This window comes from Sparus aurata, chromosome 10 (assembly GCF_900880675.1).
Source record: "Sparus aurata chromosome 10, fSpaAur1.1, whole genome shotgun sequence".
NCBI classification, from domain to species: Eukaryota; Metazoa; Chordata; class Actinopteri; order Spariformes; family Sparidae; genus Sparus; species Sparus aurata.
In genome coordinates, this window is record NC_044196.1 from 1,430,473 (window position 1) to 1,457,734 (window position 27,262).

Sequence of the window (27,262 nt, forward strand, 5' to 3'; positions counted from 1 at the left end):
GAAGCTGTTTAACTCCTCTGCCATTGTGCTGAACATAATGTTGATGCAGAAAGACATATGTATGAATTTTGAATCAACATTAAACTTGTGTTTGTATTTTTGTTGATTTCTTTTTTTTCTCTTTTTTTTAACCACAAATGTAGAATTTTTAGAATTAAATTTCCAACTCAATATTACACTTTCACACTGTTTGAATTCATCAGTATTTGTCATTTCTCATGATGTTCAGTGGAACAATGTGGGGTTACCTGTCCGCTCCTGTATTTGGCTAAATATCAACCTAATTTGATACTTTTCTGTCGGCCTAACATTTGTCTTTTTGTCTCCTGTGTCTTGCAGATGTCCAGCAGCTGTTGTTTGGTCAGAAAAAGATTTCTCCCGAGCAGCAGGAGTGGAGCTCCAGTCTGGACCAGCAGGACCCAGAGCCCCCACACATTAAAGATGAACAGGAGGAACTGTGGACTAATCAGGAGGAAGCTGATATCATTGACTTCACATTCACTCTTGTTCCTGTGAAGAATGAAGATGATGATGAAGAGAAACCTCAGTCCTCGCAGCTTCATCAAAGACAAACTGGACAGATGGAATCAGAAGCTGACGGACAGGACTGTGGTGAACCAGAACCAGCCAGGAACTCAGTTCCAGATAGACATTTACAATCAGAGACTAAATACAGGGCAGGAGACTCTCCAGAACCTGAGGCTGAAGATTCTCCTGAACCTGTGGCTGAAGACTCACCTGAACCTGATGCTGAAGACTCTCCTGAACCTGAGGGTGAAGACTGTCCTGAACCTGAGGCTGAATACTTTCCTGAACCTGAGGCTAAAGACAATGATGATGTTTGGAGTGAGACCAAAGAACCTCAGTCAAGTTTAAACTCTCAGAAAAACATTGAAGTCCCTGTAAGTGGTGTATCATGCGGTACTGACAAGGAACAGTTTACTTTCTCTGACTGTGGTGAAGGATCTAGCAAAAACTCAAAACTAATTATTTGTAAGAGGATTCACACGGGAGAGAAACCGTTTAGTTGTGGTGAATGTGGTAAAAGATTCATTCAAAAGCAACATCTTATCACACACACAAAGATTCACACAGGAGAGAAGCCGTTCAGTTGTGGTGAATGTGGTGAAAGGTTCAGCCAACAGCAACATCTTATCACACACATACAGAGTCACACAGGAGAGAAACCATTTAGTTGTGGTCAATGTGGTAAACGATTCATTAAAAAGCAAGGTCTTAGCAAACACACAATGATTCACACAGGAGAGAAACCATTTAGTTGCGGTGAATGTGGTAAAAGATTCATCCAAAAGCAACATCTTATCACACACGCAAAGATTCACACAGGAGAGAAACCGTTTAGTTGCGATGAATGTGGTAAAAAGTTCATTCGAAAGCAAAATCTTATCAGACACTCAAAGATTCACAAAGGAGAGAAACCATTTGATTGTGGTGAATGTGGTAAAAGATTCATACGAAAGCACAGTCTTATCGCACACAAAAAGGTTCACACAGGAGAGAAACCATTCAGTTGTGGTGAATGCGGTCAAAGATTCACCCATAAGCACAATCTTAACACACACAAAAAGATTCACACAGGAGAGAAACCATTTGGTTGTGTTGAATGTGGTAAAAGATTCATCCAAAAGCATGATCTTATCAGACACAAAAAGATTCACACAGGAGAGAAGCCATTTGGTTGTGTTGAATGTGGTAAAAGATTCATTCGAAAGCAACAACTTGTCACACACACAATGATTCACACAGGAGAGAAACCATTCAGTTGTGGTGAATGTGGTCAGAGATTCATCCTAAAGCACGATCTTATCACACATACAAAGATTCACACAGGAGAGAAACCGTTTAGTTGTGGTGAATGTGGTAAAAGATTCATTCGGAAGCAACATCTTATCACACACACAATGATTCACACAGGAGAGAAACCGTTCAGTTGTGGTGAATGTGGAAAAAGATTCAGCTATAAGTCAAACCTTATCAGACACACAAAGACTCACACAGGAGAGAGACCATAGAATTGTGGTGAATGTGGTTAAAGATTCCGCCAACAGCAACATGTTATCACACACATCAGGATTCACACAGGAGAAAAAACATGTCTTTGCTCTCAATGTGGTAAATAATTGAATAATACATTTTGACATGGTACTTCAAGGTACTATTACACTTTGACCCATTCCCCATTGCTTAAAGTGGCCCTGTTTTCAACGTTTTTTTTAACTTTCGTTTTTTGTCAGAAAAGTCTTTATTGTCATTTTGGATCCATACAGGAACACTGCACAACCCAGTCAATCCTCACCGCCTGCAGAAGGAAGAAATTATCATCAGAAGGATACAGAACAACCGAGGTCTGGTCCTTCCATCTGATTGGTCCCACTGTGTGATAGCAGCTGGCCTTCATCAGCTGTTTGGACTACAGCTGATCTCCCGCTCGCATCCGAAACGAGTTGGAGTTTCTAGACGGACGGGACAATTCTGACCGCACTGGCCCGCCACCGGCCAAGAATTCAATTAAGATAATATCAGTTGATTGATGGGAGAGATCAGATAACCATGACTGAGAGAGTGAGCAAGTGGTATAAATACTGGTTGGACTTCTCCTTCATTCTAATATTGTAGATCTTAGAGATATTCTCGGATAATTTACATGATTTACATCAATAAGTTCAATGAGCCTCATACGTCTCACGGCCACTCAGAATAATCTGTGGGCCTGTTTGTGCAAATTCATCGGCCAGCTTCCATCTGATCGATGGATTCATCAGCTGTTAGGACACTACAGCTGATCCCGCGCTCGCATCCAAAACGAGTTTCGATTCGGACATGCTAGTCACAATGAGTAGCCCTAGTAAGAGACTTCTGTTTGGGCAGACACAGATAGTATATAGCGTGTTTTTGTTGTGCTCATATTTGTTGTGAAGGGACCGCCGAGTCCTACTGATGGTTGATTGTACTGTGTGCTAACTGTATTATTACACACAACAGGAGCTCATTCATGCTGATCCACTCAGTGGATAGCTTGTGTAGTTTTGCCGCCGTTTGTGACCACAGTATGTTGTGTTCCGGCTCGATCAGCGGATGATAAACAATCCTCAATTCGCTTGCCGGCCGCTGGTTGAGGGAGAGAAGAACGCTGTGTACCACATAGTTGTTGTGTTATTCTTTGTTTTCTGCTAAGCGCTTGCTTAGCTTCTTTCCTTTTACTAACCTACACACACACACAAACACACGCACACACACACACTTACATACACATCCAGGGTAACACACAAATGTAATGCTGTTAGCAATCTGTAGGAGACTTATAGTTAATCATCCCGTTTTAAAAACAGATCTGTGTGTCCATTATCCCTTTTATTGACTTCAGAAGCAGAATCCTCTTGGTAGCCCGACTACTTTTTCTGGAACTGTGGGTATTATCCCTCCAAATTCACCTCATGTGCAAGGGCAGAGTGGGGCACCACAATCCACCGGGAAAATTCTGACCGCACTGGCCCGCCACTGGCCAAGAATTAAATTAAGATAATATCAGTAGATTGATGGGAGAGATCAGAGATGAGTGAAGGGTAACCATGACTGAGATAGAGAGGGTGAGCAAGTGGTATAAATACTGGTTGGACTTCTCCTTCATTCTAATATAGTAGACCTTTGATATCTTCGTGCATAATTTACATGATAAACATCAATAAATCCAATGAGCCTCATACGTCTCACGGCCGCTCAGAATAATCTGTGGGCTGGTTTGCGCAAATTCATCGGCCAGCTGACCAGGAAATCTCCCGATCGCCCTGATTGCCACTCCGCTCCTGCTCATGTGCAAACAAACTGCACAAGAAGCCAAAGACTGCGTAAACGTCATCTATGTTCAAATTTAGCGCACTCGTGAAATGATCAGCTTTGGTCAAAAACACTCATTGCAGCTATTTTTGAATGCCAGGTATCTGATTCAACAGAATCAGAATCATCGCCTTGGAATTCTTGTTCTCACGTGACTTGCCAAGTCATGTTCAGCGTTTCCTGTAGTCTCTCCAATGGGATCTGGCGAACATACACACACACACACACACACACACATCTCCATCTGTATGTTGGTTTTGGTTTTGCTTATGTTTTTGTGGTGCTGGTTGTAGAGAACAACTGTTTGTTAAAGTATGTGGTTTGTTTTCGAGAAAGCTTTAATAAACACTGTTGATTTTAACTGAGTAGCATCTGTGATTATTTTGCACAATTCCATATCATAATAACAGCTGGTTGAGACGTCAGTGCTCAGATTTACACCTTCCACCTTATGTAATTGTTTTATATTTTCATAATAACAGTTCTTTATTAACTTCAGGCTTTGAGACTAGAAGCATATCATTTGATGACGGATGATCCCTGACTTCAGGTTGGTGCCCCTTGTTCATTAATGAATCATAGTAACTTCTGTTTTATTAATTAACAACAACAACAATTTAACTAATAATTAATTAATATCCTAATTGATTCCAGCATAAGAGAAGTATGACCTGACAAATGGCCGTGCACACAGGAGAGAAATTCTTCTGTTGCAGCAGTTGTGAGAAAACATTCACCCAGCGTGGCACGTTAAATAAACACATGTGTGATCGTTGTAACACGTCACAGCTTCATAACCAGTGTTGGGTATAGATACATTGGAAAGTAGTTAATTAGGTTACAACATTACCATCAATTAAAGGAATCAGTTACATTACAGCGTTACCTATGAATAAAGGTTAGCGTTAGAGTACTCATGCGTTACCAAAAATTAAAAGGCCAGTGCAGCAGCGCCTCGTACATTAACTGACACACACACAGCCTTGTTTAAATCCACCAAGAAGTCGTGACAATGATGAATAACGCAGTCATCTAGCCTTTTTTGTTTTTTTTAGAATTTGAAGTGGAATTTTTTGCGGTCAACAGAAGCTTTTCACCAACGCAGAGTGTGCATTTTACCGTTAAGTTGTTCTTGTCCTTTTGCTTGCGAATTGAAAATAACGTGCGTACTCCCACGATGCAAAAGCTGCACTCTCTGCCGTCTTGTTGGGGGTTCGAAAACACTCACACACACAGGTAACATAGGTCAGCAGCAGGGCACAGATGCATCACAGCGCTGTGCCTCCGCCGACACATCCGCAGGTGGCTCAGTACTGTCTGACAAAAAGCAGGCTGCAGTCGGAATTTTCCATTCCTCATCCGAAGAAATTCTTAAAATAACGGATTACTTTTTTTAAAAAATAACTAAGTTTGATTGCTTGATGCACGAAACTAACACGTTACGTTACACGTTACATGAAAAAAGTAATCAGAGTACTCTTAATGCATTACTTAGTAACGCGTTACCCACAACACTGATCATAACCAAACTTAAAGGTTCAGCTGATGGACACAGAAGCTGATGGAGAGGCCTGAAGAGAACCAGAACCAGCCAGGATCTCAGATCCAGATAGACATTTAACAGTGTGACGACCTCTCCTCTTCTTGAATTGGTAGTCTGACATGCTCTGACTGTTTTCTTGCGGAGGTAGGTGACTTTGTCTTGACACAGACTGACTCGAAAGTCTTGGCTTTTCTCTCTTGTTTTTGTGGACATACTGGGACGTTAGTTTCATTTTTGATACTTTGCCCTCTGCCACTGTATGACGCTGTGTGCCAGAGTGGCACTGTGGCAACAGGATCAGAGGAGGAGAGGCAGCATGGAGGGAGCTCTGAAAATCACCACATTTGGATTCAAAGATTATTTCATGACTGGGTGATTTTGGTCGCCATCTTGGTTAAAGCTTGTGTGTGTGTGTTTCAGATATAGCCTATAGACATAGTCTTCAGTGCGCTCAAAACCATTATTTTAAATGCTCACAACACAACACGACACCGTATCTGCACACATTCGCTGCAACGCACTTGTTTTCTTGTGCAAATCCGCAACGGACCTGCTTCTTCCTCAGGTGTTGTGTCTGTGTCTCTCCTACTGTTTCTCACGGAGCTCTACTCTGTTTCAAAGGAGAAGGAGTTCACGCATGTGTGAGAGTTGATCAACTATGCAATTCCATCACCTTGATGTACACATCAGATACATCATGAATACATGAATAAAAGGAAATAAATGAAATTGCTTGATAGCCAAAAGGAATAATCAGTTATAATACATGCAACACATGGATACATAACCTCCGCCAGCATTGAATTCAAATCTGTTTCATACAGTGCTGACTCATACTTTCAAAACATATGTCTGAGGTAAGCGAAAGTATAGATAAACAAGATTATGGATTACATTACTTAAGAATGTCCTCTGGGAACTATACTGGAACTTACCACAAGGTGGCACTGTGGCTCCATCACTCATTCAGGTATTCATTCAGAAATGTATAACTTGATTTGGGATTACATCAGGAAGATTATAAACATATGAAAATGTGGGTCTTTTCCTGCTGTTGAAAAATATATCATTAAGGCAAAGTTGAGGTCTCAGTTTATATGTGTCCTTTGTCAGCAAAAAAAACAGGACTCTTTTCACTCTGTTAGTATAGAAATGTTTATGGCTCTCTTTTACGATCCTTGATTTCACGGTGACATGGGGAAGTCAGATGCTGGTGGTTATCTTTGACACATGGCTCTTGTTCCTCTGACCAGAAATGGATGAATGGATATTTAGTCCACAGAGCGGCTTTTGTTTGGAAGCCACAGTTTAGAATATGAGAGATGATTCTGTCACGAGGTTGAAGGGGGAGAGAGGGAAGGTAAGCATACCCTTGTGATAAAGGACACAAAAGGGTTCAAGAGGATGGGGAGGTCACGCAGACCCACAGCCAGGCCTCCTGCTAGGAGAACAGCATGGGCCGAGTGCCTACAAGATACGCCATCACACTCAAAGGTATGTATCTTTGTGTGTCTGTATGTGTTTTTGTGTCTTGTTAGTCATTGGCTAATTTAAACTTTTTTTGTTGACTTGCTCTTTGACAAACAAATCTGCAAATGTAATTTGAACTGTGGGAGTGGAGGACAATTATTATTATTATTTTAATGTAGGTTTACTTTGGCAATAGTTCCTGAACATTCTTCATCAGTATTATCAGTACATCTGTAAATGTGGATTAGTTCCTTGGTGGCATCATTGCTTGAATGTGAATATTAAACACTGATGTTGAATTTTTCTTTTTCTGTCTTTTTAGGCAGAGGAGCAGCTTCAGTCTGTTGTCTCAGCAAGCCAGTGTGTTCACTGCAAAAGAGGCTGAGACAACATTTGAAGGAGTGGGTGTGTTTTCCTGTTCTATACTGGGATTAATATGATGACAAGCTGCTTGTAAAGTGTCATTTTGCCACTTTGCTCTGTGTTTAAGTATACTATACATGGTATATGTTGATCTGAAATGAAGGAATGCAATATGTTATCTTTATGTGAATAACTGAGGTGATGATACTGTTTTTGTAGGAAGACAACAACAGGGCAGCAGAATGGGTGGAAACAAACCAGCATTTGTTTTCAGGCAAGGCGGAGCTGCCCGATGCAGTCCAGATGGGAGAGGAGGAACTGGCAGAGGCTGCACAGCAATAAAATAATGTATAAAACATGATAAATATGGTACATGAAATCTAAAAAGCAGAGGCTAATTATGTTTATATGTTGATTTAGGAGATTAACCACTTAATAATCAAGGTAATTAATCACTGGCGATTTATCACACACTATAAATGGGGCACAACCTCCGTTGTTTAATTATTGGAATGATCCGGAGGAAATTATTGCAAACATCTAACTGAACAAGTTTGGCTTGAGCAGTTTATTCAATTTCAAAATCTATATTTAATCTCATATTCTGAAGCAGTGATGTCTTTACACGGATCCATCGGTTCTCCACATTAAAATTAAGCTCCAGACAGCGACAAATGGTTATATATGTTTATTAACTAAATAAGTCAGGTTGAAATAAAAGAAATGACATGTCATCGTCTATTACCGCTTGATCCCTTATTCAAGGGGTTGAGGGTTTTGTTGCTGGGGCCAATCCCAGCTGTCTCCGGGCAAAGGCAGGGTACACCGTGGACAAGTTGCCAGCTCATCGCAGGGCCGTCAGGAGCAATGTGGGGTTCAGTATCTTGCTCAAGGACACTTCGACATGCAGCTCAGCTCAGCTCAGCCAGGATTTGAACCAGCAACCTTCCGATCACTAGTTGACCTGCTCTACCTCTACCTACAGCCACCCTGAATTGCAACATTCTTCTTCAAATGAGGATAGTCTTGAAAAGACTTTTCTCTGTGGTTTCAAGTGGTGGTTCCTGAGTTCTGATTCTTGAACCAATTCAACTTCTTCTGGATCAGGCGGTGATACTTAATGATATATTAAATATCAAAAAAGAAAGAACTTCGTTCTGTTAAAAATAAAAAATGAAGCACTTAAAGATTCAATTTGCTTTTCTTAGAGCTTGTTGCAAAAATAAAAGTAAATTAAAGATTATACTTTAGAATTAAAATCAAAGAAAGAGGAGAAAGGAGAGATAGATGAGTGAGCAGAGAGCATGTCTCTCATTTTATGGCCTGTAGCCGGCGGAGTTCCAGAAGTGTCACCATCTTAAAAGTCGAATTTTTGTCTTTGTGAAAAGATGTGACGTGAGTAAAATCACTTATCACTCAAAAAGAATTAAAACATGATTAAGGCATGAAACATTTGAATATACACACACAGTAGAACCAAGGACTTATACATATTCCTTCTTGTCCTATCTTAACAAAACATGTCAGACACATTTTACTGGTAAATAACAAAGTGTTAAATAAGGAATAAGGAATGATCTGAGAGTTGTATGGATATATCCTACAGTTTCATAATAAATTCAAATTAAGAAGGTGAGACTGTAGTTTATTAATCATTCAGAACCTATTGGAACTCAGACGAGTATAGAGATTGTTGTAGACTGAACGTAGAGTGGGGGAGGCTGGATTAGGTTTCCCTAACCAACCTCTGACCCCACTGGAGAATGTATGCTGCTTCAAAGAGTGTAGACATCAGTTACCTAATTTACAATTGTTAAAGACACATTAAATCCTAATAACCGTGTTAGAAAACATTTCCCATTTCTTGTGATGTGGAGTGAAAAGACTATTGTGCTTGACCTCGTTTGACCTGAGGAAAAGGAGTTCATTTTCTTTTTTTTGGGGGGGGGGGGGGGGGGGGCAGATGTGGGTATTTGTCATAAATTAAATCAAGAAGTCTCCAGTGACGTGTTTATAGCAACAAAAACATCTTCTCTTCTTACTTGGTAGAGAAGTTTTGAGACGAACATCCTTTAGAGAAAACAGTCAGCTTGCTAATTAATGACAGAAACGGGAACTCTGTGAGATGCAGAGACAGTTTGTCCTCTTCTTGTCAGGTGAGAGGCTAGAGGGGCTCTCAGGCCCATATGCTGGAAGAATGAGCCAGTTTGGGTCAAAGGTAATCATGGCAGAACCGGACCTCTTTAAGATGCAGAGACGAAAGGGCTTGTGTTCCTACATTGATGTGGATTTAATTAACTGCTTCTGCCCTCCGCATGTACGCTGAGGTTGCTTGCAGAGTTTAAATATATAATTATATTATGAATATATAATATACAGTGGTCTAATGGTTTTATATGAACTGACGTCACTAAGCTACATGGACGGAGTTTATGCTGACGGAATTAATGTTGATGACTTATTAAATCGATATGTTGCTAAACTGATACAGATAAGCCTACTGACGTCACATACTACGTAGACATAAGCGGCAAGATCAACATGTATGTCACATTTAAGAAATTAATGGTTTTAACATTACAGTGTTGATTAATTTAATATAATTCAGAGAGAAAATCGCGACAATAGCGCTTACACCGAAAAGTGTGTACATGATTTTATTTTGAAGTTTCTTGCACGGACTTCCCGGCCTGAGGCTGGAGGACCGGAAGCGACCCCACAGTGGAGCTCTGCAGCCGGACTCTCCTGGACTCTCGTGGACTCTCCTGCCGCTCAGATCGCTTTTCTTCTGATTATTGATGATCGATTAGAGATGAGCCGTCCACGGTAGTGACGTAGTGACAGTCTGGATGAACGTGTGTGATGGACTTTGTGCTGTTTGCTCTCAGACTCATCTCCCGCCAGATACGAGTATACACACGTTAGCTTAGCATGCTAGCTGTAAACAGTGTGACTGTGTGAAAATGTCTAAAGTCCAGATTCTGAGATCGTTGGTGAAGCAGCGACTGACTGCGGCTGCTGAGGAGATATGTGCGCTGTTTGAAAGGACGATAGCAGAGTACGAGGAGGAACTGTGTCGGTCCACAGAGCAGAACCAGCGACACCGGAACCTACTGGACTCTGCTTTAACGCCTCAGCTTCGGTTACACAGAGCAGGTTCGTTCTCCTCCTTCTTCACTGTCGGCACCGACACAAATCTGCATCTTTGTTCAATAGCTTCCGGGTCATGTGACCCATTGACTCAGAACCAGAGCCGAACTGTGTCCAGATTCTGGTTGAGTGACACACATCTCTTTGTATTGGACTTAAGTGCTTTTTCTAATTTTAATTAATATTCTGTTGGGAAATCAGCATTTTTATCAATAGATTAGATGTAACTTTAGTTGAGATATTATTTTATATACTAGTTTAGATATAACTTTCAATAAATTATAACATCAGATATATCAGAATCAGCTTTATTGAAATTTTGCTCTCAATGTTCAGACGCAAACATGAACATAAACTTAACATAACAAACATTCAACAAGAAGAACAAAAGAATGGTATAAAAAAATCAAATAAGTAAAGTGTCAAGTGTTCAGAGGTCTCTTTTATTATATGTTTAAGAATTGGGGTGGAACGTTCACAAAATCCACGGTTCGGTTCATATCACGGTTTTGTGGTCACAGTGGTCGGTTCGGTTCGGTATACACTGATCGTTAGGAAAATCAATTGTGTCTTGTTTAGTCAGGTTAAAACTGAAAAAATGGGGCAGTCTGACATTTGATACATCATTGTGACAGTCTGAGGTTAAAAGTAGGTAGCTACATTCTGGCACTGCAAGAGAGGAGACAGTGCTAGTTCCAACATGCTTTTCATTTATTTGTCAGAGAAAGTTATCTTTAACAAATGCTATGAACAAATAGTTATTCACTGTCACTAATGTAATCTAATGGGCATTCACAGTCAGGAAACTTTCAGTAGCCCTGGAGTAGAGCTGGTAAATACAGTTCCTTTTAAGGATTCAATACTAAATACTAAAATAAAATAAAACAAATAAAAAATAGATTACTGAGGTAGGAACGATGTAAATGGATAAAGTTCTCAAATAGAGATAGTAATAGCCTACTTACAATGTGCTACTTAATATTTATATACAATATTTATAAATAAATAATTTTATTTTGCAAAAATTGATCGACCTAATTTCATTTCATTATGCTACATCTATACACCAAACCTACAGTAGCCTCGGCTGCCTGCAGAACATTGTGTAACATGATGTTATTTCAGAAGTGGAAGTCAGTGCGTTTAAAAGACACTCGAGAAAACTGAATTACTGTGTTAGTCTGACTATGATGGGATCTTTAAGATGCATGTATACACCTTAGTCTGACTAAAATCGGACCGGATCGGATTTCTCATAGTCGGATTAAAGCATCCAGATTATTTGATAGTCACATTACTCCTGCATGTATACGTTCCATCAGATCAGATCGGATTTTGCGCTCTGCGCAGGCTCGAGATTTCTTTCCTGGCCCAGCTGGTCAGCACAGAGCTTCAGACATTAGGGTGAGACGCCGTCTGGGCCTGGAGCTTTCCTGGTCTTCTGCTGCCTGAAGAGCTGACACTTCACAGACCCTGAGTGATGGTGGGGGGTCAGTAGGGAGGGCTGAGGTGCTGGAGTGGGTGATTAGGGTTGTTTGATGCTGGAGTGGGTGATGGGTGTGAATGTTGACTTCTCAAACCTGCAGTAGAAGACATTCAGGTCGTCAGCCATTTCACACTTCACTGCAATGTGGGGGGATGGTTTCCTGTAGTTGGTGATCTCCTGTACAAATTCCACACCGAAGCAGGTCTGTAACTCCAGCTTTGACTCTGTGGTCCATCTCTTCACAGTCTTCACTACAGGAAACTACTAGCAGATTTGAATTTCTGCCTGTAATTTGGGAGAAGATGAACCATGCAGTGATCAGAGAGCCCCAAAGCTGCACGGGGGACAAAGAGATATTCATCCTTTAAAGTAGTGTAGCAGTGGTCCAGAGTGTTTTTGTCCCTGGTGGGATATTTAACATGCAATTATTAGATTAGATATAACTTTAGATATATTATTAGTTTACAAATCACTTGTTTACATGTATATTCTGTGTTTTTAGTCAGTAGCTTCCAGGTCATGTGACCCCTTGTGTCACCTTCCAGTCACAAAAACAATCCTTCTGATTTGTAAAAAAACAAACTGTGGTTCCAACTTTACAAAGACTGTTTTTAGATTCACTTCCGTCTACAGGTCAGGTGTTTGATGGTGTGCCATAGTGTTACACGGTAAACCGATACTAGAATGGTACCGCGGTACCCAACCGTTAAGAACAATACTTTTTCACATTTTATTAGTATCGGTACTTTTTGAACTTAGTGCGACAGCGGGGCAGCGTGTCTGTGTGCAGCTTCCCTCTGCTTCCTCACTGCCTGCAGTCAGAGTGGGCGTGGCTTCACAGTGACAGTCACAGAGCAGAGCGACACAGACATGTTGGCTCTCTTGGCCATTACGGATTTAAAGCATCGTTTACAGAAGGGCTTTGTGGAGTCCGTGGGCTTGCCCTTATTGTCGGCAACGTAAGCGTCTGCTTTTTCAACAAGCCTTGGACGGTCGGCAGGAGCACTCATGCCACTTTCAGCTGACAGACATGCAGACTTGTTCAAAGAGTTCAAAGAGCTGCAGGTTAGCGATAGATAACATAACGTTAAATATCCCCCGGATGGAAGTCAAGCAAACTTTCTTCACCATCAGAGTTGCAGGAGGCAGTCAGGGGTAAAGCTAACAGTCCGATGTGGTTCCACACATCTCTGTATGCAAACACAACGTTCACACTGTTAACATGAACTTTACCAGAACATGCGCTGGTGTTCACAAGTATGCTGATCAACAACACCACTTATAATGTATCTATTTTAAGACAATAAGTACTAGTAATATAATCATAGCATGTACATTTTTGTAAATAATTTATAATAAATATTGTAATTTATCTTATTATAAAATGGTGTGATTAGAGCACAGACCTCCACCAGGTCTGGGTCATTTGTGTTGTACTTTAGTGCACTAATGTAGTTTGCAGGCAAATAATCCAGGGTTTGAACTTTATCAACATCAAAGGCAAATTGCAAATTTCCCCTTCGTGGGACGAATAAAGTATTATCTTATTTCATGAATTGCCAGACTTACAGTTAATGTCATTTATGTTCATTTATGCTGAATGTGCTGTTAATTTTTTAAGACACTTGGCTTCTTGGATACAGGTACAGATAATTTTAAGTTCCACATTCTGTCATCTAAAATTTATTCCATTACTTTTGGTGATGTTTTAGTTTTCCGCCGTGGTATCGTTTCAGTATCGGTATTGAGATATTTTAGGCAGGTATCGTACCGAAGTCATAATTTTGGTATCGTGACAACACTAGTGTGCGATACTGCAGGATTTGGTTTTGATCCGAGCCAAGCCTAGATATAGCGCCAGTATTGCTCATACCTTTTTAATAATTGAAGTGGATGCATCATCAAATTGCTAAATCTGAATGAACTTTCATGAACTTTAGGCTAAGTGTTTTTGTGATTTTTCCTTTGGATTATTGATTAGTTAAAACCCAGGACAGAATGTGGGCAACGTTTTGTAAATAGAAAATACTTTAATACCAGAATAAAAGTTTTTGTTCAGAAACAACAGAACAGTAACAAAACAGTTTCCCCCATCATTGTTATGTCTGGATTTGTTTGTTAAGTGTTCAGAAACTCTTGGAGAATCGGCTAAGTGAAATAATAAGATAATTAAGTCTGTAGTACATCTACTTGTAGTTTAAATATAGTAATCATACAGTATCTCTTTCACAGTCAACACAAAAGGGTAATTATATTCAGTTAAATCTGAGACATATTATATTAAGCAGATTTGTTTCTATTCCAGTAAATGTATTCAGTTAGATAACATGTTTCAATGGGATAAATGTTTTATACGAAGTTTTGAGCATTATTTATACTTTTTGAGTTGGCTGACATAACAAATGACCAGTTGCACTTTTAAAATTGATATTAACTAATGCTGAAGATGACTAAAATATTATTTCCATCACTATTATCTACCTGGATATTCTCTGCTGAACTGAAAGGCCTCTAAGCTCCTGTCATGCCTCTGTCTCTGCCTCTGGGTCGGGTCTGGGTCTGTCGCGGTCAGACCAGATACCAACGTTGGTATCTCTATGCATTTGTGTTTGTATCCAGTTACAGCTTCTGCATTCAGCTCCACATTGACTGTTTGCTGGTCAGTGGCTGTAACTTTAAACATAAAGCAGACAGAACATTCAAAGCAGTCCTACAACACACTTATGCCCAGTCAGAGGAGCCCAGGTGGGGCGGCGGACTGCTTTAAAAGCCCCCTTGATGTTAGTGTACTGATGGTGTAGTGTGTAAACTCCCCGAGTCACAGAGTCCTCATGTTGGTGATAACCAGGGAGAACCTTCTTCATGTTGGCCTGGTTGAAGTCTGCAGGAACAGAGACCTCTCCAACAGGATGTGTGGACTGTAGCTCACTGATGGAGCAGTACTGAGTGTTCAAGACCTCCTCAGTGTTTTCACTGGGGAAATGTATACTGCATGATGACATCACAGTACATTCCCTGGGTATGTAGAGAGGGCGACATATAACAGTCAGGATTTAATGTAGAAGAGCAGTGACTAGAGACTATTGTGGGATTTGGGTTTACATTAATGTGGCAAGACAGATCTATTGTTTTTAACACACCTGTTAAGAAGCTGCCACTCAGTGGAGACAGATGGACAGATGCTACGCAGCTGAGAACTGGGCACCTGTTAGCTTCAAGTAGCGCTGGAAGCTGCAGACTCTGGCTGGGTGCCACGCGTTCACAGTTATTTCTATTCACGTTGCGCAAGTAGACGCGATTAAGAGTTAACAACCCTGTGATCAAACAAGCATGAGTAATGCAGCATGAATACTTACTTTATTTTGTCTGAATGCAATGAGAAGCTTTTCGGTTCCGGCCGGAGGTCCTTTGCTGCATGTCACCTCCCCCTCTCTCTCCCATGTTTCCTCTCTGTCTACTGCTAATAAAGGTGTCTATGCCACAAAAATTCTTTAAAAAAAAAAAAAATAAAATAAAAACATTTGGAGGTTATTAAGGTGCATGAAGCGTCAAAATGTAGGTGCAGAAAACCACAAGTAAGAATTATAAATAAACATTGAAAATCTATTGTTTTTGATTGATTTATTTTCCAACACAATAGTACACTTACTCACTGTTTGAATTCATCAATATTTGTCATTTCTCATGATGTTCAGTGGAACAATGTGGGGTTACCTGTCCACTCCAGTATTTGGCTAAATATCAACCTGATATGAACTTTTTTCTGTTGGCCTAACATTTGTCTTTTTGTCTCCCGTGTCCTGCAGATGTCCAGCAGCTGTTGTTTGGTCAGAAAAAGGTTTCTTCCGGGCAGCAGGAGGGGAGCTCCAGTGTGGACCAGCAGGACCCAGAGCCCCCACACATTAAAGATGAACAGGAGGAACTGTGGACTAATCAGGAGGAAGCTGATATCACTGAGTTCACATTCACTCTTGTTCCTGTGAAGCATGAAGATAACGATGAAGAGAAACCTCAGTCCTCGCAGCTTCATCAAAGACAAACTGAACAGATGAAAATAGAAGCTGATGGACAGGACTGTGGTGGACCAGAACCAGCCAGGAACTCAATTCCAGATAGACATTTACAATCAGGGACTGAAGACAGGGCAGCAAACTCTCCTGAACCTGAGGCTGAAGATTCTCCTGAAACTGAGGCTGAAGACTCTCCTGAACCTCAGGCTGAAGTTAATGATGATTTTTGGTGTGAGACAAAAGAACCTCAGTCAAGTTTAAACTCTCAGAAAAACATTGAAGTCCCTGTAAGTGGTGTAGGATGTGGTACTGACAAGGAACTGTTTATTTTCTGCGGTGAAAGAGCTAGCAAAATCTCAAAACTGAGGATTTGTAAGATCATTCAGACAGGAGAGAAACCATTTAGTTGTGGTGAATGTGGTAAAAGTTTCAACTACCAGCAGGTTCTTACCAGACACAGAAGGATTCACACAGGAGAGAAACGTTTCAGTTGTGGTGAATGTGGTAAAAAATTCACCCAAAAACAAAATCTTATTACACACACAAAGATTCACACAGGAGAGAAACCATTCAGTTGTCGTGAATGTGGCACAAGATTCAGTCAACAGCAACATCTTATCAGACACACAAAGATTCACACAGGAGAGAAACCATTTAGTTGTGGTGAATGTGGCCAAAGTTTCACCCGAAAGCAAGATCTTATCACACACACAAAGATTCACACAGGAGAGAAACCATTTAGTTGTGGTGAATGTGGTCAAAGTTTCATCCGAAAGCAAGATCTTACCACACACTCAAAGATTCACACAGGTGAGAAACCATTTAGTTGTCGCGAATGTGGTAAAAGATTCAGGCAACATCCAAATCTTCTCAGACACACAAAGATTCACACAGGAGAGAAACCATTCGTTTGTTGTGAATGTGGTAAAAGATTCAGCCGGCAGCAACATCTTACCAGACACAAAAACATTCACACAGGAGAGAAACCGTTCAGTTGTGGTGAATGCGGTAAAAGATTTGTCCGAAAGCACTGTCTAATCAGACATGCAAAGATTCACACAGGAGAGAAACCATTTAGTTGTCTTGAATGTGGTAAAAGATTTAGGCAACAGCCAAATCTTATCAGGCACACAAAGATTCACACAGGAGAGAAACCATCGAATTGTGGTGAATGTGGTTAAAGGTTCAGCTGATGGCAACATGTTGTAACACACATCGATCTTAGAGATATTCGCGGATAATTTAAACAACATCAATAAATTTGATGAGCCTCATACATCTCACGGCCGCTCAGAATAATCTGTGGGCCGGTTTGTGCAAATTCATCGGCCGGATGACCGTGAAACCTCCCGATTGTCCCGATTGCCACTCCACCCCTGCTCACATGCAATCAAACTGCACACGAAGTAAAAGACTACAAAACAGCCATCTTTGTTCATATTTTGCGTGCTCGTGAAGTGATCACCTTTGGTCGATACACTTACAGCGGCCATTTTTATATCATATGATTCAGCAGAATCAGATTGAGAGCCCAACCAATAAAGGATTTTAAAGGCCGATAAAAATATTTTGTGATTTAAAAATCCGATATTCCAATGTGTGTATATATATATACACATATGTATGTATTCTTATAGAAAAGTGGGAGGTTAAGTAACTTTTTCATGGATGGCCAAATGAGGCAGTGTTTGAGGGTGCGACGTCAGGGATATTTAGGCTTGTTGTGAAATCCGATATTTCAGGGTATAATTGGCCATTTTTGACTATTTTTGATTTTGCCATTATATTTCACCTTAGAAACTAATTACTTGGTGTCATTATTTTCAGCACAACCTCACACATGTGACTGTGCAGTTATTTTTTCAACTGTTTTAACACAATGGACCTAAAATGACAAAAAACATAAAATCCGAGTAGATACATTTTTTTTTTTAACTGTGAAAACCACAAATGTGTTAAAAAAAAAAACATTTTTTATTACTTATAATGCAAATATATAAATTGCTGTTTGCAAAAAAATTCTTAAATTTACAAAGTTATATGTAGTGATCTGTTTCCCCAGCTCCCACTGAACATTCAGCAGTCTCCTCATTGCTTTGCCTCATTAAAAAAAAAAACGACTCAACTGCACACTAAACTAAACACTAACAATACACCCCAAACATGCTTAATGTGACAAATCTCTCAACTCTTAAAACTTGCTATCTCTGTCTCTATCACCATCACTATCCCTCCGACAACTTCCCCCTGTTCCTATGCAACCAAATCACGTAGTTTGCCATTTAATTTTGTAATTGGTTGGTGTGGTGCCTTTCTCCACCAATAGGAAAAGCAGTAGCACAAAGCAAACACTTCTTTGCTTCGTGAGAGAAGCCCGTTTATTCTTCCCGCACCAAACGTGCAGCAAACGTGACCGCAATGTTCGCGAAAAAAAGCATGGCGGACATTATTTATCATAAGTCCGGTTTTACTTGGCCTATCAACACAATTTAAAAACTGGTATATATAGTTTGAAGGCAGCTCCAACACATACGTCGGAACCGAGACTCACGGAGGCTGCGTCTTGCTGCTACGTCATCTTAAATTGGTCACGTGATGCACTGGCACGTCTGTCGACTCAGGAGGAGGTGGTGGTGGGCTAGCAGCTAGCTGCACAGGAACATCCACAGTTTGTTGTCCTTGCGTGTCCAGATCTCCTCCCAGTCCAGCTCGCACCGCTGCAGGTATAAATCTGCTTGTTTGGTGGGGGGGGTGGCGGTGGGCTGTGCAGTGATTGGCTCTTTATCAATGGTATCATTGCAGTCCAAACAAATGCGACGTCGCACACCCTTAAACCAAGTAGCAGCCATGTTGAAACTCTCAGGTCAGTCTGATCCTGATTCACAGAGATGTTTGAGTCAAACACACAGACAGACAGACAGACAGAGCTTCCTTGCTTTGATATATATATATATATATTTATACAATATAACTAAATCCAGAAACCTGTAACAACACATAAAAAGATTTCCGTAACATTAGTTATTTGTAGTTATTTGAGTCCTCACTGAAATAATATGATAAGGCTGTTTAAAAATAAACTTATAACAACAATAACAACAAAAAACGAGTGTTTCTAACAGGGACGTTGTAGAGTGCCCTCTGGTGGCCAAACTGTGCAACGCCAACATTCATGACATGGTTGAAGGTTGTTTCGTCCGTCCCCCCCCCACCACCACCACACACACACACACACACACACACACTCATATCTTCATTTATATGTTGGTTTTGGCTTTGCTCATGTTTTTTGGAGAGAACAACTGTTGTTTGTTAAGGTAGGTGGTTTGTGTTTTGGAGAAAACTGTAATAAACACTGTTGATGATAACTGAGCAGCATCTGTGGTAATTTTGCACAATCCCATATTATAATAACAGCTGGTTGAGACGGTCAGTGTTCAGATTTGTTGATGGACATTTTTCTAGTCCCAGATGATGAACTCTGAGCTGGCGCTGATATTTTATCGCAGTCTCAGAATTTTCCGAACTAAATCAAAACTGCTCAGATAAACAGAAAATGCTTATTTTTATTGCCCAAGTTATAACAAAGATGTTGATTTTTTTCTTTTAAATTTTTTATAAAACGTTTTCACCACAGTCACAATAGTGTCTCTCACACCGAAGGGAATCGGCTACCCTCTCGGCTAAAACGGGACACTTTATTCTATTAATGTGACTTTGGCAGCTGACAGGTGGTTTGTGAATTATTTCCATGAGTAATAAATAACGTTTCTAAAAAACAATAATAACAAAATACTCAGCATGGACTTGTTTCATTTTTATCGTATTATTATCTAATTATAAAGAACAGAGAAGTTTCAGTTTTATCTCACATAAAATTCACGAAGAATCCTGTTTACCTCCTCTTTTGTTATAGTTACAAAATCTACATCCTGTTTCGTGCTTTTCAGATACTCCTGAAAACATCTGACAGCCCAAGACGTTGATCGGGACGTAGTCTGTTCATTCCTGCACAGTTCCAGTTGACTGAACTCTTCATGTGACATCGGCACAAACCTTTCCCTTTTTCCTTTTTTGTCATTTGGTTCTTCTCATCCTCCTCCAACCATTCATCCAAACTGAGACCACCAAATAAATCAAAATTAACAACAAACCGATCCATTTTGTAGCCAATTTTCCGCCATTTCCTACTCTAGCTCTGACAGATACAATGTTGCCATGGAGATGATACAATGTTGCCACAGACTTGGCGGAGTAATATTTTGAGTAATGAGTCAGGCGTGCTGTCATGCTGATTTGAGCATGTTCTAAATTTTTTGTTGACCAATCAGATTGCTTGGTCGGAACTACTACACATTAATAAACCATAATTTAATTAATTAACAATAACAATGTAATTAATAATCAATTAATATCCAAATTAATTCCCAGCATAAGAGAAGTATGACACATGGCCGTGCACACAGGAGAGAAATTCTTCTGTTGCAGTGGTTGTGAGAAAACATTCACCCGGCACGTTAAATAAACACAAGTGTGTTCTTTGTAACACGTCACAGCTTCATCATAACCAAACTTAGAGGTTCAGCTGAACAGATGGACACAGAAGCTGATGGAGAGGCCTGAGGAGAACCAGAACCAGCCAGGATAACAGATCCAGATTGACATTTACCAGAGTCTGAAGACAGGACTGAAGAGTCCAGAGAGTATTGAAAAAGTATTTTTAGATCTGAACTGAAGGTGGGAAGTCTGAAACAAGTCTCTTGAGTTGTTAGGTTAAATTTTAAATGTTCTCATGGTTATTTTTGTGTTTTGTTCAGTGTTGAGTTGTTGAGGAAACTGAATGTGTTCTATTTGGATATGTTGGAGTTGTGTTTGGATGTAAATCAGAGGTCCTGTTGTGGAGACAGTTCATCCCATATTAAATTCACAAACAACCAAATGACTTTCTTGTGTTAAAGTATTTGCAATTCTGAAGATTCCCCTGAGCTGAAAGACACCTGTGAATGAACTTTATCTGTCTTTGTTAAATCAACAAACACTGTGATGATTCGATCCCGTCCTCAGACCTCTGAACTCTTCTTCTATCCTGTCTTTCCAGCAGAGGTTTCAGGGACTCTGTGTGTCTGTTGTCAGATCAGTTGAGCGTCCTATTCGTGACACCAGTGTTGTGTCGACAGTTTGTCTAATTAAGAATTCACAAACAACAGAATGTCTTTCTGGTGTTTATTGCATGATTTGTTAGCGGACACAGTACAGATTATTTTTCTGTCAGGGGCGTTTACTTGTCTGAACTTTTGTGAAGTTTAAGGGGAATTCTGGATCTTTTTAACCTGGAACTATATTTACATGTTTGATATGCAAATGATGTATACTTCATGAATGTTTTAGATCCGTCCAGTTGATCTCCTCAGCTGGCAGCCATGACACAACTGCAACGTGATCCTTATGGGCAACTCCGACCGTCAAACTTCAGTCCACTACAAGTGTTTTTGTCTCTGACAGGCTGAGGTTGTTATTCTCAGAGTCTGACAGAAAATATTCCTACAGAGACCGTTTTGTTAAATAATAAGATTAGTTTTGTATCCAGAAACACAAGTCCTGTTCAAGAAGTCTCTCTCTGAAATCTGGTGAGAGGTCACCTTTTGATCCTTCTCTCCAACTTTTGGTAACAAAACAGATCTTATTATTTAACAGAACGGTCTCTCTGTGTGGGAACCATGTCTGTAGTGATGTCAGACTCTTACTGGTAGATTCCACTGAGCACATCTGCACTTCTTTAAGAAGATGCTTCTGTTTAAAGGAGCTATTTGTAATTTCAAGCTACCTGCTTCCAGCCACTTCAAACTCTATGTTATTTATTTGATATGTTTTATTTGTTTGGAGATTTTGTGTTGCAAGTTGTTAAAACCTCAGTCTGACCATGAAAGACCCCAAAGAGACATAGAATATTTAACATTTAGATTTAACATTGATATTATATTGCTGCAAATCTGGTCAAAAGTTACTTTAAAATTCACATGTTTTTTAAACATGGTGTGTTGCTAAATGTGGCAAAAATTTCCTGTTTATTTTAGCATGCGCAACTTTACAACCGGTGCCCTGTAGAAATATAGCACAAAAATTGGATGATTTGGATGTTTGGATGATTTCTTTTAGACATCTTGAGGTCAATATTTGGGTAATTTGGAAGTAATTTCAAAGACATTTAATAAATACATGACTTCATAATTACTCCCCTGCTTACCATCTGCTTTTTTTTTTTTTACACTACAATACATTACTCAACATCAGTAGGGGATATGAGTGTGTGTGTGTGTGTGTAGGTGTGTGTCTGGATATGTAATAATAGTCAAATGAAATGTGTCAAATTATTTTTGGGGATCTAAAATATTCGGAACATTCAGATACGTCACAAAATAAAGACAAAAACCACAATATCCCTCATTAATTATAGGTAGTGTATCAACAGGTCCAGAACTTTAATGGTAAGTAGGCGAGTAATTAGGATGTTTTGTATGTATTTAGCAAGTTCATTACTTCCTAATTACCACAATAATGACCTCAACATGTATGAAAAGGAGTGTAAAGTGCTGCTGAAATTAGAAAATAGAATAAAATTGTCACCAAATAAGAGTGTTTCCACTGGACTGAGTCTGTTCACGAACAAGCTGAATGAAGCCAGAAATATCAAATGTCACAGAAAAGCTTCACTTAGAGGGTCAGAAAGCTTCAGAAGGCTTTTTATTTGGAGATGAAATCCCCAATAATTAGGATCTGATGTGAACGAGTCACAAGATCTGCAAGAGATTCAGAGAACTCTTCTAGTAACTGGGAGTCAGAGGTCTGTAGATGACCTCCAGGTGAAAGCCTGTTCCCTGGACGAGGACGTTACTACTTGATGAAGATGGTTTAAAACCAGAGCCTCAAATGAAAACAATGTGATGGTCGTACCTTGAGCTCCACTGAACGGCCATTCAGATCATTTAGGAACTGGAACAAGGAGCCTTTTAGTGATAGTATGTGTTGGCTGCCTGTGCAGGAGGGATGACGGGATGCAGTAGTGATTAGCTTTGGTGTTTTATTATGTAAGACTGTGTAAGGTAGGAACATATTAGTCATTTTAGTGCTATATTACTGATAGAAGATGAAGATTCCTGTCAGACAATCAGAGTTCATCACTGATGTTCTGGTAAACAACCACATGAGGGCGACATGAGCACAGCAGGATTATTACCTCTGACAACGTTTCCACTGCTGGATCTCAGAACACTGCTGAGCTATTTGTACTTTACTTCTGCAAATATGTTCTTTTTACTCCACTACATTTATTGAAAACACTGTTTTAGTTACTTTACAGATTATATGCTGCGTCAGAGCTGAATCAGCACTTTTTAAAATTCAATCAGATTGATGAACAATCTGATTAAAAGCAACTCTTGTATTCATACAAATAATCTGAAAAGCGCTGAATATTCTTTAGTATATTTACTTGAGACTTGCTAATAAGTGTGTTTTTGTTCAAGACAGGAAGAGAGTCTTTAGGCTCAAGAAGCTTAATGCTTTCATATAATCTGACGTCACTAAGCTACATTAGTAGTTTAGTTTATGATGACAGAATTAATGTTGATGACGTACTGAATCGATATGTTGCTACACTGATACAGATAAGCCTACTGATGTCACATACAACGTAGACAGATGTGGCAAGATCAACATGCATGTCAAATTAAAGAAATTAATGGTTTTAACATTACAATGTTGATTAATTAAGGGTTAGGGTTAGGGTAGGGTTAGGTAATGAAGAAAGAGGTGTATTGGGACTCCTAGGAGTCTAATACGGCATTGGCACAGGTTTCTTTTTCTATATTCTTATTGATAACCTGAAATTTTAAGGCCACTTAAGGAAAGAAAGAGGAATACATAATGCTCAGAAGGGCACTTTACAGGAAAATAAAAACTAAATAAAGCCTGTATCAGGAGTGAATCCATCTAATTAGAATAAAGCCATGATATTAGTAGGTTAAGTTTTAGGTATAAGTACACCGGGGTCATGTTTAGGGCCTCTGGTCTGGTATTGGTTATGATTAGAATCTTTAATAGGCAAGGTTGTATTCACACCTATAATTAAGAAAAGGTAAGGGAGAAAAGAAGGATCAAGAAGAGTAACAATGTCCAATCTCTCAAGGTTATGTTTAGGCAAGTGATAGAATGAATCAGATCTCTAATAACATTTTAGATTTAGGTGTAAGCCCAGAGAAGTTCCACTTACATGCCACCGTACAACAATAATCGATCATAGTTCTCGAATCAATGTTAAATTTGGTCCTTTTAAGGCTTATGAGGTAAGAAGATCCCTGGAAACAGTCAATCCCAGACATAATTAGGCATCAACAGCAAAAATCTTAAAACGGGGGGCCAGAATCAGGTCAGCGCTATAATATACGGCTCTCACAAGGAGAGAAAGAAAATGAGAATTATACAAAAGGACATCGAGCATGTGCACAAGCAACTGCGATCACGTTGGACATCTCATATACTATACAATAGAAGCTAATTTCCCAAAAGGAAGAACCATATTCCAACCCAATTCTCTAAAATATATAAAGAGGAATAAGACGCTGGCAATAATACAAAACCCACACATAATTTGGGAGGTCACAAATTCATAAAATATTTAATAAATTAGGGCAAATGCCCCTATGCCATTAAGTCAAGGTTTCTTGAAAGGAAGGATATTTATAAGAAACATCTTACTTTAGAACACAAAATATGTATTTACAATAAGATAATTCATGCAAGCCTTCAACATAGAATGTATAATGAATAAATCATGCCAAACAGTCCTCAGATCCAAATAACTGGATCCTGTAAGAAAGAAACCTGATAATGAAACAGGACACGTGCATGATTGTAATTAATTGTCAGCCGTCACTTCCTCTTCTCTATATTAAAGTATGTTAGTATGGGAACACTTCCCTAAGTGCTTTTATTTTGAAGGGTTAGGGTTAGGGTTAGGGGGGACTGTTAGAGGACTGAAGAGTCCTGGCTATGCAACATTAATAGGGAGTTTTGGGTTAAATTCGGCTATCAAAAATAATGAATGATTATCAGGAATAATGATTAATCATGATAAACAATAAGACAACATTTACACTGGAGCACCTCAGGTTAATAATTAACTTAATAACTACAACGAATATTACCATAACAGCTGTAATGGTCAAAGGAGTTCTTGTCAGAGTCGAGGTTGGCAACATTCACTCTTGTACACTATTTAATAAACAGCATGAAGGTTCTTTTTTGTAACACAAAGATGAAAACACACAAACTTTCTAACATGTACTATATACAGGTGTGTGTGTGTGTATATGTGGGTGTGTGTGTCTGGAAGAGCAAAACAAAATGGTGGCTAGGATTCATACCTCTCCTGTCTCCCCCCACCACTGCTTTGCCGGCAGCTTTTATGCAGAACCATTTTTGGACGCAGGTATTTCCATATGGATGCATTTCAAAAGCGCACCTCAAACAAGTAGTTCTCCACCCAAACAGATGGTGGCAGTAATACACTCAACCTGAATGTCAACCACCAACACAATTACAGAAGAAGAAGTTGTGGAAGGAGGACAGAGAAGAGTTGCAGGTGAGTTAGCAAAATGAAGTTTATTCACTATGTTTGAAATATTTCCTGTCTTAATGTATGTATATTATGGCTGGAGTTGAAACATATATGGTAAAGTTTGCTAAGCTAACTTAGCAGTATGAAAGTAGCAAGCTATAAACAGTTTCACTGTGTCAGTGTTGTTTAAAAGAAAATATTCAGTGTCAATAAGTCCCAGTGTTGTAGAGAGCCATTAAAATAAAGTCAAAGTTCAGTGCTTGTTTAGCTCGATACTGTTGGTCAGTCTGTGACATATTATTGAAAGGGAATTCAAATTTGTTTTCCATGCATCCATCCTAGCATGTTCTAGGGTTCAACTGCACAAGTCTCATATTCAGTACACACGAGTTGGCAACCAAATGATGATCATATACAAAGTACTGCAAAGGAATGTCCTTGAAATGTTTGCCCATAATGTTAAGGTTACCATATTTTGATTTTGCACCTGTCAGGCAAAATGAAGAGGAAAATAACTTCCTACTTCCTCAGTCCGGATAGTAAGTCCAGTCACGAGAAGAGGAAAAGTGATGTGGAGAGGGAGACGCAGGATAACAGTGATGAGGTGGAGGTTTAGGTACAGAACACCACCTGCCTTATGCATTTAGCTGAAGTACTCACAGGATTCTGCCTTCAGCAGCCGATGTGCAGTTTACTTTATAAAGCCATATCAGTGAGAAAAAAAGTTAAATCATCTTAAAACCTGGCATGCTGCAAATTTTAACTTCTCTGTCTTTACCAACAGATGGTCGACTTTCCCATTCAGATAGTGACAGTGACGGTGGAGTCGATCCCCCAGAGTGTGATCTGCAAAGTGGATGTTGATGCCAACCACAATCCACAAGTTACTGCAGTGTTACTGTTTGTATCTGTTTGGATTAAATGATAACATTTCAATATGACATGGATGAATTTGTAAATCAAGACTTCTGTAAGTTTGTTTTGCGTGAGTGTGTTCTGTGATATTGTAATGTGATTTGTACATGACGTCTGTAAATCAGTTTGAGAATCAACATGAGAATGAAACTTTGTGAGTTTGTTTGATAAAAGTGCCTTCTGTAATATTCTCATGTGGTGTAAATTGTAATTATCGTGTGAGCTTTGTCACCAGTTAAAAGACACCACCTTCATAACTGTTTCACATTGTTTTTTAAAATCAGTTCAGGAAACATTTATAAGCTCATGCAGGTCTTCATGATGTGATTCTACATGACAATCACTGCCTGTATAAGTAAATGTGTGACCAACTAAGAAACACTACCAGATCCACCGCAACTTGTCACGTAGGAAAAAAACAAGATGATATCAGTTTCTGTGCCTCCGCTGTGAGAGCTGTGGTCTCAGTCTGACTTCCCTGTGAAAACTGTCTGTCTCAGCTACTGGCTGTATGAGACTCTCAGTCACTGTATTTAGTGTATTTCCTAAAAAGAGAAATACCTTGAAATAATAAAGGTCATAATTCTGTCATAATGTGCTCTGAAACAAAAAATCAGAAAGTTAAAACCTGCTCATACAGAAGGAACCAGAGCCACAGGTCTCTGTGGGGCCGTGACTCAGTGTGACCTGTGGACCTGAGTCCATAAAGACACTGAGGACAGTGGAGATGCAGGACAGACAGAACACCAGCAGGTGGCAGCACCGTCGGATCACAAGCTGGAGGATGAAGACAAAGATTACAGAGATGAAGGAACTCAAATAGCCTTATTTGGAGTATCCAGATTGAGATGTTC

General features: G+C 39.6%; 2 protein-coding genes and 1 long non-coding RNA gene across 3 annotated transcripts; all 3 read left to right on the forward strand.

Moving 5' to 3' along the window:
• The first annotated feature begins 454 nt into the window (after positions 1-454).
• On the forward strand, positions 455-4,216 carry LOC115589988 (gastrula zinc finger protein XlCGF57.1-like). The gene has a single exon (XM_030431208.1). The coding sequence runs from the start codon at positions 582-584 to the stop codon at positions 2,031-2,033; it is 1,452 nt and encodes a 483-aa protein (XP_030287068.1). The 5' UTR covers positions 455-581; the 3' UTR covers positions 2,034-4,216.
• A 5,717-nt stretch (positions 4,217-9,933) lies between these two features.
• On the forward strand, positions 9,934-17,539 carry LOC115589982 (zinc finger protein OZF-like). The gene is made up of 2 exons (XM_030431202.1): positions 9,934-10,387; positions 15,674-17,539. The coding sequence occupies exons 1-2, from the start codon at positions 10,195-10,197 to the stop codon at positions 17,056-17,058; spliced, it is 1,578 nt and encodes a 525-aa protein (XP_030287062.1). The 5' UTR covers positions 9,934-10,194; the 3' UTR covers positions 17,059-17,539.
• Positions 17,540-25,480: 7,941 nt separating this feature from the next.
• LOC115590127 (uncharacterized) lies at positions 25,481-26,801 on the forward strand. The gene is made up of 3 exons (XR_003985692.1): positions 25,481-25,517; positions 25,988-26,109; positions 26,278-26,801. It is a non-coding gene; the product is annotated as an uncharacterized LOC115590127 (long non-coding RNA).
• Positions 26,802-27,262: the final 461 nt, after the last annotated feature.

Bases quoted from the DNA above. Each gene is read 5' to 3' on its own strand.
- LOC115589988 (XM_030431208.1), top strand. From the start codon at position 582: ATGGAATCAGAAGCTGACGGACAGGACTGTGGTGAACCAGAACCAGCC.
- LOC115589982 (XM_030431202.1), top strand. From the start codon at position 10,195: ATGTCTAAAGTCCAGATTCTGAGATCGTTGGTGAAGCAGCGACTGACT. The intron at 10,388-15,673 runs GTTCGTTCTCCT...CGTGTCCTGCAG, and splicing joins GCTTCGGTTACACAGAGCAG to ATGTCCAGCAGCTGTTGTTT.